Source organism: Phragmites australis, chromosome 1 (genome assembly GCF_958298935.1).
Source record: "Phragmites australis chromosome 1, lpPhrAust1.1, whole genome shotgun sequence".
Classification (NCBI taxonomy): Eukaryota; Viridiplantae; Streptophyta; class Magnoliopsida; order Poales; family Poaceae; genus Phragmites; species Phragmites australis.
Genome location: NC_084921.1, coordinates 45119942 through 45141171, shown reverse-complemented (window position 1 = coordinate 45141171; position 21230 = coordinate 45119942). Strand labels below are relative to the sequence as shown.

General features: G+C 48.1%; 2 protein-coding genes across 5 annotated transcripts; one reads left to right on the top strand and one right to left on the bottom strand.

Moving 5' to 3' along the window:
• Positions 1-11089, top strand: LOC133921960 (helicase-like transcription factor CHR28). Of its 3 annotated transcripts, XM_062367107.1 has the most exons (14): positions 167-304; positions 1602-2755; positions 2897-2966; positions 3069-3212; positions 3336-3545; positions 3640-4589; positions 5530-5601; positions 5682-5759; positions 5838-6723; positions 7606-7736; positions 8170-8391; positions 9137-9694; positions 9781-9990; positions 10576-11089. In XM_062367107.1, exons 3-14 carry the CDS (start codon positions 2918-2920, stop codon positions 10678-10680), a joined length of 3615 nt encoding a protein of 1204 aa, XP_062223091.1. In that variant the 5' UTR covers positions 167-304; positions 1602-2755; positions 2897-2917; the 3' UTR covers positions 10681-11089. The 3 variants fall into 3 exon arrangements, with proteins under 3 accessions (XP_062223083.1, XP_062223077.1, XP_062223091.1); XM_062367099.1 differs by lacking the exon at positions 1602-2755 and having other exon boundaries at positions 1-304; XM_062367093.1 differs by lacking the exon at positions 1602-2755 and having other exon boundaries at positions 1-304; positions 3066-3212.
• A 353-nt stretch (positions 11090-11442) lies between these two features.
• On the bottom strand, positions 11443-21096 carry LOC133921997 (L-type lectin-domain containing receptor kinase IX.1-like). Of its 2 annotated transcripts, none has more exons than XM_062367143.1 (2): positions 20651-21096; positions 11443-13799 (listed from the first exon to the last, which is right to left on the bottom strand). In XM_062367143.1, the coding sequence occupies exon 2, from the start codon at positions 13685-13687 to the stop codon at positions 11624-11626; it is 2064 nt and encodes a 687-aa protein (XP_062223127.1). In that variant the 5' UTR covers positions 13688-13799; positions 20651-21096; the 3' UTR covers positions 11443-11623. The 2 variants fall into 2 exon arrangements, with proteins under 2 accessions (XP_062223127.1, XP_062223120.1); XM_062367136.1 differs by lacking the exon at positions 20651-21096 and adding an exon at positions 14611-17116.
• Positions 21097-21230: the final 134 nt, after the last annotated feature.

The window sequence follows — 21230 nt, the reverse complement described above, 5'->3', positions numbered from 1 at the left end:
TTCTTCTTAGCACCGCCCCCCCCCCCCCTGCCCGCCACCGCAGCAGATTGGATTTTGGGTTTCGCTCGCGGCGCTCGTCCGGAGAAGGCAAGGCAAGGCGTCCGCCTGCCCCCGCGAATCGTATGGTCGAATCGCGACGCGGATGATGGCGGAGGAACCGGCGGTCGGTTACGATGGCTTCGAAGGCGCTGGCTGCGCCGGCGGCGTGGAGGACAACCTGTCCATGCCCCTTGGCGACTTTTTCGCCTTTTTGGAGACCGATCCCTCGCTGCCAGAGGACGGGGAGGAGGAGGAGGAGTCTGGGGTGAGTGCCTGTCACCGCTTGCCCTAATTCGCTTTTCGTCGGATTTTTGCGTTAGTCGGATCGGATTCGATGGGCGGGGCTGTTCGGTGCCGGTGCTGTGTTTAGGCCAGGGTTTTGGGTTGCGCTGGGACAGTATACGTCGAATTTTTTTTGGGAGAATTTTAGCATTCGGTTTGGCGATTTTGGATGATTTGGGGCTTTAGATGCCGTGCCGTATGGTGCTTGTGTCGTGTCGAGGTGTCGATGATGAACCAAGTGTGATCGAGCTAAGGGATGAGTGCGCCTCGTTTAGTTTAACTAGTGTTTTTTGTTGTTTACAATCTACTGGAATGTTGCGTGCTTGTTCATACTATTATATGCGTCTGGTTATTGTTGTTTGGGAAATGCTAATCATATGAAGACTATATTGTTTGGGAAGCGGTAACCATCTGAATACAGTTACTTCGGCAATTATTGGACACTGCTGTTGTCTCTGGACGCCCCGATATGAGGAAGTTCATGTGGTTCCCTCCCTGGTTCGTTTGGTCCATTGCTGGATTCACTGGTGGCTGACATGTGGTGGCACTGTCAGCCATTGCTGATGGTGGTGGCCTGTGAGGGGCTCAGGGTTAGACTATAGAGAAGGTTGTGGACTTGTGGTGGCAGCGGCGGTTCGCAGCTGAGTTAACATTGCGGTCAGGCTGTGGCTGTGGTGATGCCATTGGCTATGGGATGTTCTTGGTTGCAGAGGCATGTGTTGTTAGCAGTAGTGCCATGGCGACAGCAGTGAGCCATGCAGACTGATAAGGGAGCCAAGGTGGGAGAAGAATGTGATTGTACTACAATTGGCGAATGTATGTGACGATGAGTTGTGCTGTGATTGAGGTGGTGGATTGTTCTAGATAGTGGAATGGGTTTAGTGAGCGGACACCCCACCTTGCAAGTTGCAACACTTTCACCTTCATAAAGAAAATGTATGTGGTCTTGAAATCAGGCTTAAAAAGAGGTATGATAATTCTAAAATACGAATATTCGTATGTGTAATGTGAATCATAAAGAAAATCATACAACTAAACAATTGAGTTTGAAATACGTCATTTATCCTATATTGTTTCACACGAGGACACTGCTAGAAGTGAGTCACTACTCACTACTAATTTGGACTTCCAGAAGACAGAAGAAATTTTCTTGAGGAACAACAGTCAGAGGAGACTGCTTTCCATCTCTTCTTTGGATGTTTCAATTTAGTAGAAGCTGTTGGAAATCTATTAATATTGACTGGAGCTACAATCTTCCTTTCTTCGATACAATGATACAGGCCAAGCATGAATTTTCAGTCTTTCGTCATGGAAATCTTCATCATTGCTGCTTGGCTAATCTGAAAGCAACGAAATGGTCTCATCTTTGAGAATATAAAAGGCCAAGTGTTTCTTCTTGGAAGCTGGTCTTCTTGGATGAATCCCATCTGCAATCTCATAGATTCAAGGAAGACAATAAATTAGTTTTCTTAAGCTGCCTTCATCTCCTTTTTTAGCTTGCCTCTGTTCCTTTGGAACTGTCCGGGGGCTCTTTGTACAGTCTTTTCTTCTTTTTCTTTGTATGCATATAGCATCAGTTTTCACATGCTACTGTTTTGATAGCGGCCACTATCAAGGTAGTTAGGCCTGCTATCAAGAACAAGTTATGGTGTCTAGTTAGTTGGTCAGCAACAGCCTTGTTGGTCAGACTCACAGGTGGTCAAAACGTCAAGGATTACAAAGAGATGTGGGCTATGGTGGTGGGTTTTAGTTGGTTTCTTTCATTCAAATATCGTACCCTGTCTTGGCTATGTTATTTGCCGCACATGGATGTATCTGCCTTTACTTTCTCACAGTACAGACTATAGTGAAAAAAAGGTTGAATTTTTGTTGCAGCTACTTGTCTGACTCAGCAGCAGTAGCTATGATGCTCGATGATGACAATTATCTTTGTACCTCTGTGGTATCTGCTTATATTTGGAGCTAGGTGACTACACAGATTATTCTGAGCTACTTATAGTTGTTTTGCTTAAAAAGGAAGCTCTGGGTGTGACTGATGGTTGAACCTCTGGGTGCTTGGTGTGAATGTCATGGGAAATACAAAGCTCTTGTTTGTGGCAGATAATGCTACAGTTGGTTTGGTGGATCCTCGTATTTCTGGTGTTTTAAGTTTAGCAGGTGGTCTTTACATAATTAGCCTGTATCATAAATTGCGTGATTTTTGTTTGAAACTATCAACTTGTTGGATGCTTGATTCAACTTGAGATTGTAATAATTGTATTGTTGGATCCAGCACTCTTGTTTTGCTGTTGATATCAGTACAGAAAGGATCAACATTAACAAGTGGTTTCTGCAATTTTTTATCTAGCATTTCACATATTTCTTTGTCATTTTTATCCAAATTGGTCCATTGTTTTTATGGTTTGTTGTCAGTAACCAGCGAATTGTATCCAGGGTATGCCATTTCAAAACATTTTCTTAGTGAATGTTGTTAGAAAGATTACTTACATAACCTGTAACATTTTCTGTTATGTTTCATTTATTTAATTTCTTGTCTGACTTTATTCTCTTTTATTTCTTGTGTTAATGAATACAGGTCAATCAAGGTTGTTTGGAAATGCCTGCCAACACCAACGGTTCTGAAAATGCATTCCAAAGCAATGAAGGTATACTGAGCTGGCCATTTTATCATATGATTTTACAGGATACACAAATTTTCTCCATAATTGTTGATCTGTTGTTAATTTTATCACTTTGTGAATCAGCAGAAATGCTTGAGAATGTAGATTCTTGGTCAAACTACTCGCATGTGGACTCTTCACAGTGCCATATGGAAGTTAACATGGAACTCAACAAAGGAGAAGGAACGATTGATCACTCAGAGGCTAGCCCTTATGGATTGTTTAGCAATGGTGATAAATACAAATGTGGCTTTAGATGAAGTTGAACTGTTATTACTCCTTATTAACTTCTTTTCATCGCTCACCTAATATTTTTCCTGTGGTGTAAAACCTTTTTTGGTTATGACTTTGCAGATCTATATGATCGATTAAGACCTTACAACATGGATAGTCAACATTTTGCAATGGATGCATCAAACCATGCTAATTTTGAAAAAGCTACTGGCCCTCCATACAAAGATTTCTCAAATGGTTCATACCTTGGATGGCAAACTATGTACTCTGACCAAACACAACTCCAAGTAGAGAACAACATGGAAGGCATGGGGACACAAATGAATACCTGTATGTTGGTTTCCTCTTTATAAATGTATTTTTACGTAATTACATTATCATAATATAAAGGAACCATTAATTAATTATTTAATGCCTATTGCAGATTTTTCAGGTGATATATCCACCGAGCAATCAGGTTTGAGTGAAATTAAACGGGAGGGTACAGATGCAATGCTTGGTAATACTGGTCAGGATGATAACCATTTCACTTCAATGGACATGTTTTCTCTTACTCATACTGAAGCTATACCTGATATTTCTTGCACTGAGTTGAACATGGGTGAGGCAACTGAAAGCATTCGCAATGCCAACGGCAGTTGCCTAACTGTGCAGGAAGAACATCTACATGGGGAATGTGGAGAATATCCTCATCCAGATTATGTTTCTGCTGATATGGTTGGTGAAAGGCCACTCCATGATTTGCCACGTGATTTTTCACAAAACAATGAGCAATATGAGATGGAACAGTTCCCACAGAATATATGTGAAAGCGATTCGATGCAGATGGGCTCTCCCGATCAATATTGTGATGATACATCTTTATCAGATTTCGACATGTATGTATCCTCGCCAGAGTCGATTTCCTGTGAGCAGAACCAGTCTGAAGATATTTGTTTCAAGAGCGAGTCCAGCACCGACTCGTCTCCAGTACCCTCAAGCAGAAACTCCACCACAGAGGATGCTGATAAATACTTAGGTCACTCATCAAAACAGTTGCTGGACTTTATTCCTATCAGCAACCAACACCAATTTAAGAACATGGGATATCAAAAACCACCAGTATTACATAAACAGTATGATTATAGAAGTGACAACTCTTCTATTCAGGGCAATTCATCAAGAGGTTGCTTCAGTATGGATGGCAATGTGGCTTCTGATTTATGTGTTCTTGAGGGTAATAGGAATCCTGCTCCTGATCATCTATTGTCACTCCAGGGAAGGCTGCATCATAACTTTCCACAATCTATGTATGCTAATCCCATTCTTCCTACATTTGGTGGGATGGGATACAAGCCACATGATGAAAGAATGACTCTACGGCTTGCGTTGCAGGTCATCTAGCCCTCTGTACCATTGCTTGCTTATTTTCCTTATTTACTTTCTTTAGCATTCTCCTAATAATCAGGCTTCTGCCAATTTTTTTTTCAGTCCCACTCCCTTTTGTTGGGTGGTGATATAATATGATTGGTTTTATCCAAATAGTATGTAAAAGAATGAAATGCAAAATTGCGGTTGAGTAACTTCACTTTGTTTTTGTTGCTGATGTTTTACCTTTTCAATTCTTACTATGGTGTCACATGCTATTGTTTTTGTTCCTAGAATCAATTTATATCTGATTATGGTCTTCTGATGTATTGTTCGAGTGTTTCCTTTTGTAAATACCCATTGTAGGAGAGGTAATGTCTTGTTTCCCCCCTAGAAGCATCATATTTCAGTGTAACTTGACTTGATATTGTTGAGTTTGTTGATGTTTAGAATGGCTGTTTCTACATTGGTTTTCGAGGTATTGTTGTTACTGGTCAATAAGTCTTTTAACTGGGAGAGGATTTAGATTAACTGAAGTCTTTTCAAAACAGTTAACAATCAATATTAGCCTTATCTTTTCAAGTTTGGGTAGTGCTCGATAGCTTGATCTTCCCTTGAACTCTCATAAACCAACAAGCTGGGTTCTTGAGCTTTCTAATCCATTGTTTCCTGAGATGATAGAAAGCAACCAGACTGTTGGTTTGTTGCTGTCTCAAGTTTAGCTGGTAATGCAGCATTTTTTGGGTAGGATTTCCGTCTTCTATCCATGTAGCAATAGGCATGCATAACACTTGTTTTCTATTGCTAATCACAGGTACTTATGTGCCAATCTTTTCTGATTTTCTATTATTTTACTCTATGAAACATCGGGTTCTTTATCGCCACAAAAAAGTAACTTATCTTTGGATTCAACTGTGTGCTATCTTTCTTGTGCGTCAGTACACTTGACATATTTGGTGATTGGCAGGATATTTCACAGCCAAAGTTTGAGGCTAATCCACCTGATGGGGTTTTAACAGTTCCTTTATTGAGGCATCAGGTTCGCCCTGCAGCTAATGTTGTGTTATTTCCTAAAAGTACTATTACCAGCTCTTGAGTAATTATTGTTACTTCGGACAGAAAATTGCCTTGTCATGGATGGTGCAAAAGGAGACAAGTGGTTTGCATTGCTCTGGAGGAATTCTTGCGGATGATCAGGTATGCTAGTTGATCCCTCCCTTTTTGCTCAGCGAAAATGGTCAATTGGGTCTTAAGAGGTCATCTGGTACTTTTCAGGGCCTGGGTAAAACTGTATCAGCCATATCACTGATTTTGACTGAACGGCCACCAGTGCCACAATCATCTACTATTAAGAAAGAGCCATGTGAAGCTGTAACTCTAGACGACGATGATGAAGATGATAGTGCTGGACCTCATTTGAAAAAGCCGATACAGACATGTAGCCCTGAAGTGACAAGTAACACAGTTAAGAAAGAAAATCCTATTGTAGCAGTTAAGACAAGGCCAGCTGCTGGAACTTTGGTTGTTTGCCCCACAAGTGTTCTAAGACAATGGGCTGGAGAACTGAAGAACAAAGTTACTAGTAAAGCTAATTTGTCTTTTTTAGTATATCATGGTAACAATCGTACGAAGGATCCCAACGGGCTCACCAAATATGATGTTGTGCTAACTACATATTCTATAGTAAGCATGGAAGTACCAAAACAATCAAATCCTGATAGCGACGATGAAGAAAAAGGGAAGCCTGACAGATATGGTGCTCCTGTTGCCTCTTCAGGCAGCAAAAAGAGGAAGTCATCCTCTTCTAAGAAAACAAAAAATGGAAGTGCAGCGGAGAGTAGCTTGCCTGAGAGACCTCTTGCAAAAGTTGCTTGGTTTAGGGTTATTCTTGATGAAGCACAAAGTATTAAAAATTACCGAACTCAGGTTGCCAGGGCTTGCTGGGGTTTGCGAGCCAAAAGAAGATGGTGTTTGTCTGGAACACCTATACAGAATGCTGTGGAGGACCTCTATAGCTATTTTAGATTTCTCAGATATGACCCGTATGCTGTATACAAGCAATTTTGCGCCATGATAAAATTGCCAATCAGTAGGAACCCAACTAATGGTTATAAGAAGCTTCAAGTTGTTTTAAAGACGGTAATGCTTCGCCGTACTAAAGGTCAGTAAATAAGTTTTCATTGAATCATTGTCTTCCATTTCTTTCTTCCTTGTACATATCTAGAATCCAAGTGAATTTTAGATGTGTCCCAAAAAATAGGTGTCCTGTGTCCTGATGATTGTGCTTAACTATATGCGACCTCTTAGTGGAAGGTGATTTTTTGTTGTCTAAATTTTTTGGACTAGTCGCATCAAATCTGATTCAATATTGTCGTATCATATTTTTGTTGAGTGAATGCTTCAAATCTCTCGGGTGATTCTGTTCATCAGAATAACAATTAATCATTGATTAGTGGGATAAGTATGAGTTGTAATTCACATCTTCACCCCATCGTGGTTGTCTTATTGATAGGCATCTCATTTCCTGTCAACCAGTATGTGTTTGTGCTGCCAGCGGGATCCTGTTCTTTAGCAAAAGTCAAATAGTTTGTGGGCTTACCGTGAAGTTTTGCCTACATAGCATAAGTTGATTGATGGCATAACATGTTAATACATCCTCAGTCACTGTTTTTCCGATCCTATGGAAAACTTCCTGATTGTACATTCCCTTATATTTAGCTTTTAGTTTGTTGGCCAGTTTGTGTAACCTTGAGAGTGATATTTCAACTGCTGGTTGAAGAATGCACTTGTTTGGGGAAATCGATTAAGCTAAGTCATAGTTACACAGACATGTTTATGTGCTAGTGCTCTTCACCAGTGTTATAGATCATAATTTAGAGGCGATATTTCTGAAAATTATGTTCCATTGCAACTTAGTTGACTTGCTGTCATTTGCCTTATCCTCTTATTATCTTTCCAATTGGCATTGAAAGTTATATTTATTTATTTTTGCATTACGATTTGTTTATCTCTCAGTTATTGTTTGTGACTTATTGTCTTGTAGCAACAATGCTTGATGGGGAACCAATCATTTCCTTACCACCGAAGACTGTTTCTCTTAAGACAGTGGGCTTCACTGGTGAGGAGCGTGCTTTTTATAATACTTTAGAAGCTGAATCACGAGAACAGTTCAAGGTTAGTTCACAATGTTTATTAACAGCCTTTGTTTTTCTGATATATTCTTCTGTTTCGTCTGTCAGCTTGATCTTTGGATCTTGTAAATTTTAATTATATATAGTGATGCTTTTACATGATGAAAGATGTATAAATCCATAATGGCTATGTTCGCACTTGTAGTTTTTGTTCTCTTATCATTTTGAATTATGGTTAAATTATACAAATGTTTTCTTACTAACCAGTTACTGAGCACCAGTTGTAGTTATATATCAGGCTACTGTCATCCCTGATTAGAAGTGAATATTAGTGGGCTGTGACACTTATGGGATGTGACATGATTCATCACTCATCCCATTTCATGTTTAGTAACCTATGGTTGATATCGATGCGTGCTTACACGTTTCATTTGCAAATTTATTGGAAGACTGTGCTTACTACAACTCCTTTACAGGAATATGCAGCTGCTGGTACTGTTAGGCAAAATTATGTCAACATACTACTGTTGCTTTTACGGCTCAGACAGGCATGCGATCACCCTCACCTAGTAAGAGGCCATGAGTTTACTTCTAGCTGGATGTCTTCGCTGGAGATGGCGAAGAAACTTCCTATGGAAAGGCAGCAAGAATTGCTTAATTGCTTGCAATCTTGTTCTGCAATATGTGCTCTCTGCAATGTAAGTGAATTCCTCTCTTTCCTATCTGCACCTTAATTTCTATCCATGTATGCACTATGCACTCTTTCCATGTGCAACCTTGTTCTGTAATATGTATTGTATTGTATTTGATGTTGCTATTTGCTTTCATACTCTTGACTGTTGGTCTTTACTTGAGTAACGCCTGGAACTAGTAAGTTTGCATAATTTAGTTTTTGAGTTTTTCTTACTAGCAGATGAACTCTTTTTGAGGGAATACAGTAGGGGTTCCCCCTACTGTGGTAATATATATTAAATAAAGGAAGTATGATCAGAAATCATACAACGAAGGAAAAGAACTGTACAAAGAGCTAGAAAAGGCCTATCTGAGAATGAAACTATCCACAAGAGTAGGAACGAAGAAGAACAGTTGTGAACTCTGAGCACTATTATCACCATGGGAATGTTAAATTCCAGAGTCTAGCTAGTGGTATATAACAACAAGAATTATTAAAATGTGTTGCTGTGCTGATGGTTTGGTTGAGAGAGATATCTTGCAGTTAGCATTCATCTTAGTATTAACTTTGCATTTCTACCAGTGCAAGTGTGGTTTCTAATTTCCAACTAGCTTGAACTGTGCTAGATAAAGTTAATCTCAGGGAATAACATAAATTTCACATGTTCAGTTTTCTTGATCGCAGCTTGATGCTGGGCCATGTACCTATTGTTGTGCTTACTATTCTGCTGCAGAAGCACTTCTGATTCTTAACAAACATGAATTGTGCAGGATGCACCAGAAGATGCTGTTGTCACCATATGCAGTCATGTTTTTTGCAACCAGTGCATACTGGAGCAACTCACTGGTGATGACAGCATATGCCCAGTGTCTAATTGCAGAGTTCGACTAAATACAACCTCGCTATTCTCGAGAGGCACTCTTGAATGCTCTCTGAGAGGATTAACCTGTGAATTCAAGCCTAACAATTCGTGTATGGAAATGGTACATGCTGAAAAGCGGCCTGGGATCGATTCATCCTACGCATCTTCCAAAGTGAGAGCTGCACTAGATATTCTTCTCTCATTGCCCGAAATAGATCCCACCCAAATGAGCGATAGCAAAAAATCAATCGGGCTGACTTCTGAAGACTTCAACGGAAATAGTTCTTCAGAACATGTCGACACCAAGATGACAGAGAAGGCCATTGTTTTCTCTCAGTGGACTAGAATGCTGGATTTGCTAGAGGTTCATTTGAAAGCTTCTCACCTGACATATCGAAGGCTTGATGGAACAATGTCTGTTGCTGCACGGGATAAAGCTGTGAGAGACTTCAATACGGTTCCAGAGGTTTGCATTCAATGGCATCCAGCATATCCACCTATGTAACCTTGTCAAGTATATGGAGTTCTGTTTTTGACTTCTACTGTTGGCAGGTTTCTGTTATGATCATGTCACTCAAAGCTGCAAGTCTTGGTTTGAACATGGTTTCTGCCTGCCACGTACTTATGCTTGATCTTTGGTGGAACCCAACTACAGAAGACCAAGCCGTGGATAGAGCACACCGTATTGGCCAAACACGGCCTGTCACGGTATCACGGTTAACTGTAAAAGACACCGTTGAAGATCGTATTCTGGCTCTTCAGGTATGTTTGAATTTTTTCTGGACTGCGAATCATCTGCATTTATATTCATAATCTGGATCAGGTACTGAGATTCCGTTTGGATTCTGGCAAGAATCTCATCCAGATTCCTCCTGAAACTGGGCATAGGAGGCCAACCTTGTGTCCAGGTCCTCCTTGTCTAGTGATAGAGCAGTGTGAAAATTCTAATAAGTCCTTTTAGACATCAAGTCTACATCATTATCACTTAAGTTTAGTTTTCCCTGGTGACCTTAGGGAACAAGCAGATTCGTTTCACTGACATGTGTCTTTTTCCCTGGAAACAATAATTCAGAGTATAGAAAAAAGCGTAGCCACAAGAATTCACCTGAAATAATCAAAATACAGCTACAAAATCCTTCTAAACTTTCAATCAGTATGCTAATTTTGTCATGAGTACCACTTCCTGGACTTCCTGTTGGTGAGGTCCTGAGATTGGCAAATCCAAAGTAACTACTTTATTCCTTGGCCATACAAAATTTAAACTGTCAGTTCGTTCATAATTTGGTTTAGCAATAACTTCTACAATCTACTGTCTCTTGATGCTCAACTAAGCTGTACATGTCTCAGGAGAAAAAACGGGAGATGGTTGCTTCTGCATTTGGGGAAGATAGATCTGGTTCCCGCCAGACTCGACTGACCGTGGAAGACCTGAATTATCTGTTTATGGTTTAGCATGCTCCTGAGAGTGAAGACAGTTTTGCCTATTGGATGGTGTAGACAGTGGTAGATAAAATATTTCTGAAAACAAATAACAAATAGCATTTCTTTAGGGGTTATTAGTGTTTGTAGTATGTACAGGTTTAGATCATCCAATTCTTTTCACACTGCAAGCAGAGGTACTCAACCAGGTTAATTATGCAGTTATGTGCAGTAGTGTCCGTTGACTGAATATCATGAAGACAACAATGAAAATGTCATTAGCTAACATGATATTTGTACATATTTTTCGACACCATATCCGATATATGGGCCTTAGTACCTGCGCAGTTTGGTTTTATGTGACGAACCATGTAAAAGATTGAGCTGAGCTTGTCACTTTGACTTGTTACCAATTAATTCTATGTGATAGTTTATGGGTGAACGACATGTTGCCAGCGCTTGCATGATTTTTGATTCGTCAAATTTTGAATGGTAAGATATTTCAATTCTCAAGTCCTGGTTATATGCTGCTGTTGGGTTTAGGATGGGAGATTCTGATCCGCATCTGGCCCAAGTCGCCTACACGTACTGCTTGTTACATCCTGTGTTGGTGATCCCATTTGGTCTGTAGCAGTCAAGGTCCTTGTCCTTCTAGCGTATAAAACTACCGCACCTGCTTATTTCAGTATCCTGTCCTGACGTCGAAGCAATTTTTGCCCAATCGTCACGTTCGTGATCTCAAGCATTTTAGCAGCTTGCCATCAGCACATCATAAATGAATTTAGCACTCTGATAAGTACAAGCAATTTCACGTTATCCGCTCCTTCGAATCAACAATTCAGCATATTTTGATGCTGTACAAACGAATCTCAATTCGTATAATCAGTCCATCACGTATGCAGCCAAAACACCAAGCAACATAACAAACTGAAACATCAAAAAATCTTGGCAAAAAATGCACCCAAGTGCAAGAAAGTCATGGCTCCAGTAGCCTATGCGTGACTGACGAACCTTTCCCGGCATTATGAGACCCTGAGGATCCATAATCACTGACACCTGGGTCATCGGTGCTGGACGTGCCTTCAACAGAGATCGGAGCAACTAAATGAGGAGGCAGCGGGAAGTATGTCGGCACCGGCATCTTCGGTGGCAGCACAGGCAATGGCGCCTCGAACTTAAGCACGTTCAGGGCCTGCCTGATGCTTGGCCTGTGCGCATAGTCAGGATGAGCACACCACAATCCTACAACCACCACACGCTCCATCTGCTTCTCCTCAAACTGCCCCATTAGCCTACAGTCTGCTGCTTCAAGAAGGGCGTTCTTCCCATACAGCTCCCACACCCATGGCACCAGCCTTGCCTTGCTTGGCTCCTCAGTGAGCTCCGCCGGCCGTCGTCCGCACACGATCTCCAGTGCCACGACACCGAAGCTGTACACGTCCGATTCCCGGCTTGCCTTGCCTGTCATCACGCATTCTGGCGCTAAGTAGCCCAATGTGCCGGCCAGGGCAGTGGTGTATGGCTGGCTGCCATGCTCAACAAGCTTGGCAAGGCCAAAGTCCCCGAGCTTAGCGCTGAAGGTAGCGTCCAGCATGACATTGCTCGGCTTAATGTCGCGGTGGACAATGCACTGCATACACTCCTCGTGGAGGTAGAGCATAGCCGACGCGAGGCCTAGTGCGATGTCGTACCGCATCGGCCAGGTGAGGAGCACGCTCTTGCCGTAGAGGTGGTGGTCGACGCTCCCGTTGGGCATGAGCTCGTACACGAGCAGGAAGTCGCCGCGGTGCTCGTGGCACCAGCCGACCAGGCGGACGAGGTGGCGGTGGCGCAGCTGGCTGATGATGCGCACCTCGGCCGCGTACTCCTTGCGCCCCTGCGTCGAGCCCTTGGACACCCTCTTGATGGCCACCTCCAAGCCGAGCTCCTTCAAGAAGCCCCGGTACACGGCGCCGAACCCGCCCTGCCCGAGCTTCCTGTCCTCGGCGAAATTCTTCGTCGCCGTCGCCAATTCGCCGTACCGGAACCTTCTCGGGCCGCTCTCGACTACAAACTCATCGGCAAGCTCATCGTAATCGCCTCCCATCACGTCGTCGATGTCGATGTCACCGTCGATGAGTTCTCCGGCCTTCCTCCACTGCCTCACGAACCAAACGACCCCTGCGCCGACAAGCACAAGAAGCAACGCGCACAATCCTAGCACCACCCACAAGATCACCGTCTCCTCCTTGGGGTCGACGGTGGAGGTGAACTCCCAGTACAGCACCTGGTGCAGCTCCGCGGCCTCGCCCGTGGCGGCGGAAAATCCGACGGCCACGGAGTCCGGCAGGTAGTCCCTCAGATCGACGGCGTACCAAAGCAGGACGTCCGTGGCGGCGGGGCGCGCGTCTCCGTAGGAGAGCGCGACGGTGAGGTTCTTGGCGTCGCCGTCGTACGCTACGCGCGCGTGCGCCGTGCGGCCGTCCTTCATGCTGGTGGGCCAGTCGGCGGTGGCGGAGGAGACGATCCCGCCGAGATCGACGCCGATGTGGTCGTCGCTGGGGTCCCACTCGTTCCTGTAGGTGTCGAACTCGACGGCGACGAGCCGTCCCCCGCCCCCGCGGGCGGAGGAGGAGTTGAAGAGGCCGAGAAGTCCCCCGGCAGAGCTGTCGAGGAGGACGGAGGGGAACGGGGAGAGGAAGAAGGCGAGCCCATCGCCCGAGGCGGAGGCCGGGTCGGGCGCGGCGATGGAGAAAGCGAAGGCGGTGGCGAAGGAGACCGGGCGGCGGGAGACGGGGTCGGCGAGCGGGACGGCGCGGGAGAAGAAGGCGCGGCCGGCGCTGCTGGTGATGGGGCCGAGGCGCTCGTCGCGGGTGAGGCGGACGGCCTTGTTGTAGAAGGCGTCCCCCTGGAAGGCGATCCCAGGGGGCGGGGTGTCCGAGGGGGAGGTGAAGTTATACGTGAAGGAGAAGGGCGCCGCCGTGGGCGGCAGCACCAGCAGCAGGGCGGCGACGAGGAGGGCGGCTCCGGCGGCGGCGGAGGAGGAGATCCCCATGGCCATGAGGAAGGAAACGCGACGGCTTCAGTTCAGCCGCGTAGGCGGAGGGAGGAAACGGATAGTCTGCGTCGTTCCTCTCTGCACGTCCATAGAGAGTTGCATTTCCAGCCGACGGCTGGAGAAGGAGAACTTTGTTGGTCAGCAAACAAGATGTGGAGCTAGGATCAAAAGTCAACACGAACTGTTCAGTATTTTTTTTTTTTGCAGGAATAACTGTTCAGCAAATTCATGTCCAGAGAACATTCACACGGATTGTGCTTCAAACGGGGGAAAAAAATGCAAAAACCTTCCAAAAATTACTTGATTCTAAAACCTTATGTGAAATTTGTTTTCAAAAATAATATTATTTGCACTATATTTCATGGAGAGGAAATTTAGAAAAAAAGGAAAATATGCAAGTGATAAAAGTAAACTAATAAAAATAGTTTCACTAATTTTGGGAGTGTTATGGATTAGTTATGAATTAATCTATCTGCAACACATTTACTAATCCTGCACGTTACAATAAATATTTCAAGATTTTATGTATTTTTAAAGATAGAGGCTCATGTAAGAAGACAAAAAAATTGGTTCATAATTTTTGGATTAGTAAATAATTAACTATGCATTTAACTCAAATTAATAAATGAGCTGCATGTTTTTCCTTTTTTTTTTCAAACTTCATCTCCATGAAATATGATGCAAATGATATTATTTTTAAAAATAAATTTCACAAAAAGTCTTAGAATTGTCTCTAGTTTTTTTAGATTTTTTTTTTTTGAAATTTTGGGTGTTTTTGTAATAAAATCAAATATTTGGGGTTCTTTTGCGAAAAAACAATTTTTAAGGAGAAGATCAAAATCTAAGTGATTTTTGAGAGGATTTTGCATTTTTCCCTTCAAACGGAGGAGATGGTGTCAACAGACACACCACAAATTTTACAATACCTTGGAAACGGCGAATTCAACTCGTGAGCCCAGAGGTGGCGATACAATTCCGCGTCCTGTCACTCATGCGCAGGAGCTGCACGTGCGCGTCCAAACCTCAAGAGTATCTGGATGGATAACCACCTATTGATTCCCATCCCAGTTGCACGAGGATTTCACGGCGTCTGGGTTAATCCACACACAGCGAAACGAGCTCGCAGCTTTCGCGCAGACTGATTAGAGAACCGCCTGCGTTTCACGGCGGCCGGCCAGACCACATCCACCGTGCCGAGCGAACACGTGTGTCGGTGTGTGCTTTGTACGGCAGCACAGGAGAAGAGCTCAAGAGCATCAAAGTTTTTGGGCGGCAAACCGTGGAGTTTACCACTTGTCTTATTAAAGCAGAAGTCATATTTTTCTTGACAAATTGAATCAAATAACCAACATTTGTATAACTTGCAAAGCCGTTAAAAGAAGCTACTCTATTTCTTTTTATAAGGTGCACACGCCGACACGCGTTGCAAGATTCATTTTTTTTAATTTTTAATTAACAATTAGTCTAACCCTACAAAGATTTTGCGATATAAAATTGGTACCCTTCTATTAGTATTTGAAAGTAGTTTACAATGATCATAATCTTATTATCATGAAAAATGCATTATAAAAATATTATGATCAAAGTCACCACCTTGCTCGGATGAGACACGAGAGGGTAAGGCCATCTCCAACAGGTTCTCATCGCGGTTCTCATTCCCCTCACAATGGAAAAGGACCATGATGAGAATGAAACGCGAGCTCCAAAGGCTTCCCGTCGCGGGTCAGCGTTGGATGGGATAAGAGAGAGGTTCCCATGCGGGGTAGGAGCAGGCGGTTACGGGCGCGCGTTCGGGCCGAAGAGGCGAAAGCGAGGAGCAGCGACGGTGGCACACGCGAGGGCGGAGGAAGGTTGATAGAGACGGTAAGAGTATCCTGGAGGCTGCCCCCAGGTGCACGTGTGGAGGGAAGCAGCAACATCACCGGAGGCGGCGCGCCGGTGACCAGGAGTGGCTACAGGAGGTACGGAACAGTCTCCTCCAAATCATTTCGGGTATGTGAATATTATGGTAGAATCGCCTATCGAGTGTATGGGTGTGGCAGCGGGCGGCTCCGCCGGTGGGGGGGGGGGGGGAGGGTTCTGTTGGTAGTTGTGGAGGTAGAGGCGATGGAGCATGAGCATGAGCATGTTGCTAAGCCCAGGTGGCTGCACAGGCTCTGCAAGATCAAACCCAAACCGATCAAGGACTTCTTCCAGATCCATTGAGTCTGGACGAAATGGAGCATTTTAATAGCTAAAATGGGGGAAAATGTTTATAAATTTCATAGACTAAAGAGAGGGATGAACAGAAATTTTGCTATAATATGCTGCGCGTAAATGGAAACATAGATCCAGATCGGATGAAGGGAATGAAAGGTGTCGTTGGCCACCTTCTTGAAGTGCTTGAAAATCTATGAGTTTCTAGTTAAATGTATATATAGGTGTTTGTCGGAGAGCGAACTCCTGTCGCAGGGATCCCGAGAGACCCCTTTTTAGAGATTCGGCCGGGGGGATGATCCTAGAAAAGCTTGCACGGGAAATGAGCGGAAAAGGAAATAAAATGCGATGGCTTGCGGGGACACCGGGTTTTTGGACAGGTTCGGGCCGCGCGGAGGCGTAACACCCTACTCCTGTATGAGTGTTATATCTATCCTTGAAGGAGATCCTTCAAGGGTATATCTGGTTCTCGAGGGAGAGCTGTTTACAAAGAGCAGGAGGCTCTTATGTTCTAGCTAGCTGGTTTCTTGATTGTCTTGTGATCGGGGGTGGTGATTTCTTGTTCTTCGACTGACCTCTTGTTTTTCTCTTGTCCTCCTCTTTTTCGTTGTTCGTCTCTCCGTCCCCTTCTTGGTGCCCCCCTTCTTTTTCTTTTATAGATGCGCCGACCTCGACATATCCTGAATGGGAAAGAGGGGACGCGAGTGCCCAGGTGCCACGGAGAAAGGTCTAATCATTTCACTTTGGCGAAGTGACAGGGGCGGTGGAGGAAGGCGGCGCGCATTCGACCACTAGCCGCTGCGGAAGCTTCGGGGTGCCATAAAAAAAAGCCCACCGGACAGCCTCAGAGGTGCCCGGTGCGTCCACTCTGTCTTGTTCTCCTGCCAGGGCAGGGTGGCAGGCCGAGTGCTTCGATTCTGGTAACGTTATCCCGAGGTGCGCAAGTGGAAACGGGACGGGACCCGTGCATTTAATGAACCCACGCCCCCCAGCCAGGGCATGGCCGGGTCTGACACTGGGGCGTGGGCAGCCGAGAATGTCAGGATGTCAGAATGCCAGGCCACGCGCGCCTATTAAATGCGGCATCGGGCCCTTGACTGGATGATACTCTGGCGACGGGGCCCTTTGAGTCTTTGAACGATCTTGCGCGAACCTTCTGGGGACCGAGTCCCCGGGGGCTGCCACGTGCAGCCCCGAGCACTATTTCCCGAGCATCTTGGGGGGACCTTCGGGGCACCGAGTCCTCGCGGGCTGCCACGTGCAGCCCCGAGCACCCTCTCCCGAGCACTTTAGAGGGACCTTCGGGGCACCGAGTCCTCGGGGGCTGCCACGCGCAGCCCCGAGCACCCTCTCCCGAGTACTTGAGTGAGACCTTCGGGGCGCCGAGTCCTCGCGGGCTGCCACGTGCAGCCCCGAGCACCCTCTCCCGAGTACTTGAGTGAGACCTTCGGGGCACCGAGTCCTCGCGGGCTGCCACGTGCAGCCCCGAGCACCCTCTCCCGAGTACTTGAGTGAGACCTTCGGGGCACCGAGTCCTCGCGGGCTGCCACGTGCAGCCCCGAGCACCCTCTCCCGAGTACTTGAGTGAGACCTTCGGGGCACCGAGTCCTCGCGGGCTGCCACGTGCAGCCCCGAGCACCCTCTCCCGAGCACTTTAGAGGGACCTTCGGGGCACCGAGTCCTCGGGGGCTGCCACGCGCAGCCCCGAGCACCCTCTCCCGAGCACTTTAGAGGGACCTTCGGGGCACCGAGTCCTCGGGGGCTGCCACGCGCAGCCCCGAGCACCCTCTCCCGAGTCTCTGCTTTTACCTTGCAGGGTGGTGATATGTGGTGGGCGGCCGGTTTGGCCTCGGGACTTAGGGACCCCTGGTTCTAAATACACCGACAGTAGCCCCCGGGCCCGTTTGGCAGCCGATGGGACAGAGACTGCGAATGGGCCCTTCGTCGCGACCGAGGTCAAGGCGGGCCGAATGCCACGCGGCAAGCTTTCCGGAGGTGGCCCCTGCGGTTTCTAGACATCAAGCAGACCCCAACGGGCAAATGAGTGGACGCGTGTCCATACAACTTCCGAGGGGTGTGATAATCATACGGGCGGCCCGTGCGGCAACCGTGCGGGAGCAAAAACTCCTTGATGACATCCGCGCGGGAGCCGCGCGGGAACTTGAAGACGCCGCCCGCCTGGCCGAGGCGTCGAGGCGGCAGGCTGCCGATGCCCTTGCCAGGATGGGGCAGGCGCAGGTGAGGGAGGCGGCGGTCACGTCCCGGGAGCGGCTTGCAGAGGAGCGGCAGGCCGAGCTGGCCCGCCGAGAGGGCGCGGTCGAGAAGACGCGCGCCGACCTCCAGCGCTGGGAAGACGACCTCCAGAGGATCAGAGGAGAAATCAAGCGCTGGGAAGAAGACGTCTCCATCCGGGAAGTGGACAACGCGCTGTCTGCGTCTGACCTTGGAGCCCGGGAGGACTCGGTGGTCCAGCAGGAGGAGGCGCTGGCCCGGCGGGAGAGTGAGCTGAGTCGCCGGGAAGGCGAGGCAGCTGCCGCGGCGGCCGCCGCGGCTACCAGGGCGGAAGAGAATGCGAAACACGAGGCGGAACTGACCGCCCGTGAACAAGCCCTGTCCGAGGTGGTGGCCAAGGCGAAGCAGGATGCTGCCCCTGCCGCAGCTGGCGGTTCTTCTGGTCCGGCCGGGGACCAGGGACTTGAGGCACAGCTGCGGGTCGCCAAGGAGAAGCTCGAGGCGGCCTTCGTCTCGCGGGTTAACCTGGTGCAGATGCTGGAGGATATACTCCGGCGGATGCGACGGGCCATGGAGAAAGGCGGCCTTGGGCGGCACGTCGGCGATACGAAGGGTGACGGCCCCGCGCGGCAAGTGCTGGAGCTGCAGCAAGTCTGCGAGCGCCTTGAGACCCTGCCTTGGGCAGTCCAGGAGCTCGCCGCCCGGGAGGGACGCGGCCTGGCTCATGCCGTGGCCGAGCATGTCTTGGCCTGCTATCGAAGCAGGGACCCGAACTTCCCGCTGGAGCCGGCGCGGGAGGGAGTGGTCGAGGCTGAGGAGGAGGCCGCCCGGGCAGCGGTTAGCAGTACCGCCTCTGCGGTGGCGGCCGGCTTCAGGCGGGAGGTGCCACCATCGCCAGCCCCCGGGGACGACTCAGAAGACTCAGCCGACGCCTCTGCCGCAGACTAGGCCGTCGGCGCCCTTATCTTTTTTGTTGCAGATGTAGGAGCGAACCTTTAGAAAAAGCTTTGTCCAGGTCTTGCGAATATAATGGCAGCTTTTCCTTGGGCTCGAAACTCCAATTTCTTTTGTATGCTTGAGGTTTCTTTCCGGCGCTCTGTCTGGAAGTCCCGAGGAGTACTCAGTCGGGCCGCTCCCGACCTTTCCATCCCCGAAAAACGAAGTAGTTGTAGTCGCTGGTGTGTGTTGGCGCAGCCAGCTTTTAAGCTCTCGTGAGTCCGCACTGCCTAGCTTAAGAAACAAAGACATAGACTCCTTGCTCGGGAGATAGAACAGCCCTGTCCGGAACACGCCGTGCCCTGTGAACACCTTTTCACCTTGCGACCACTCAGCCGGTAGATGGGAGACGCGTGCGAGCGAGAATGTGACCAAGAGTCCTCGCGGTCCGGTGGTGCCCGGGCTCAAGAAAGGGCCGGACCGAGTACTGACAGCCTGCCCCCAAGGCCTGAGCTCCGGACTACTCGAGCAGCTCGAGTGATAGGATTACCCAGGGCACCTGAGGACCCGGTAGCGCTCGGGGTCCTTAAGAGCGGACCGACCACCACGACCACCACGAAGGGCTTCGGTCGAACGTTATCGCACGCACGGTACTCCTTTCTACGAACCGCTCTGTCGTTCTAGAAAAAGGCCGACACGCGGCAGGGTTTGTTCACGGGCCAGGAGACCACCTCACCGAGCAGATTAAAGTGCGAGAGCCCCCGAGAATGACTCGGGAACATAAAGTTACTGAAAGCAGATTTGTTTGAATATAACCACTCACCGGGCAGCCGTCGGCCTTCCGGCCAGCCGACCCAGAAGGGGTTGATTCCAAGCCCGGGGGCCCGGGAACTTGATCCTTTCAACGGAGCGCCCGACCGCCCATGGGCATACGAGGCTCCTAGGGTCGGGTGATCTCGACCACCCAAGCCTAGGCGGTAGGACCACCCGAAGAACCCTGGGGGCCGACCAGAGACCGGGGCATTGAAGCCCTCGCGACCGAGCTGCTTGTGATTGCTGTCCTGTGACTTGATAGAGAAAAAGTAGAATTTCTTTGTCTGGTGCGCTCTGTTAGTGCGGTACTTGCCTTAGACTGCTCTTGTTTTTTCGACCCGAGACCTCTCGAATACCCGAACCGGAAGACAAGGGCGGTCAGAGGCATAACCTAGAGGTCCTATGGTTCGGTGGCGCCCGGGTATGACAGGCCAGACCGAGCACCGACAGCTCGCTCCGGGGGCCTGAGCTCCGGCCTACTCGAGCAGCTCGAGTGATGGGATTACCCAGAGCGCCCCGAAACTCGGTTAGTACCCGGGAGCCCGTTACGACACCGAATACCACTGCCTACCATGTCGGACGTAAGTCAGTGGCGACTGCCCGCATGTATACCGATTGGGATTCTTTTATCAATGGGAAAAAACGAGAGAGCGAACTTTTTCTCGCACAACCGAGCACCTCACCAGACAGGTTAAACATAGGGAATCCAGAGAAATAATTTGCCATAGTGATTGCTTTATTAAAATACTGAATGTACGATATTTACAAGGTTGGGCGACAGCGATTTACCATACGGGGCGAAGCCTCCAGATTGCTCGGGCGAGGAGAAGCCCCCGGCCTTATCAACCTGAACCGCGAGCTTGACCATCTACGGGTAGAAGCGTCGGAGATGCTCGATGTTCCACGGATTCGGGAGTGGCTGCCCCTCCTCCGTTGCCAACCTGGCCAGTGCGAAAAGTTCCGCAGGGGTCTCGATCTCGTGCGTGCCTAGCTTCTCGGGCGTGCGGGAGCCCCGGATGGCACATGCTTCTGGCGGCGGGAGCGCCACGCGGGCGTGCGGTCGTCTCCCTCGGCGGCTGTGCCGCGGCCGACGCCGGTGCACCAGGCCCAGCCGCACTACTACTGCGTGTGCTCGCCCACGGCGCACCGGGGGTCCTTCCGGTGCCGGTGGCACCGCGTCGGCTACGAGTGGGGTCGCCAGCGGCCGTTCGCCGGGGAGAGCGCCGGCACCCCGGGCCCTGCCGTAGGCGAGCCGGAGATGCACGCGCGGATGGCTACGCCGTGACGGTCCTCGGGCGGCGTCGGGCAGCCGAGCTCAAGCTGTACATGTGTGGATCTCTCGGCTGCCTTGCCTTCTTGCACTGTAAAG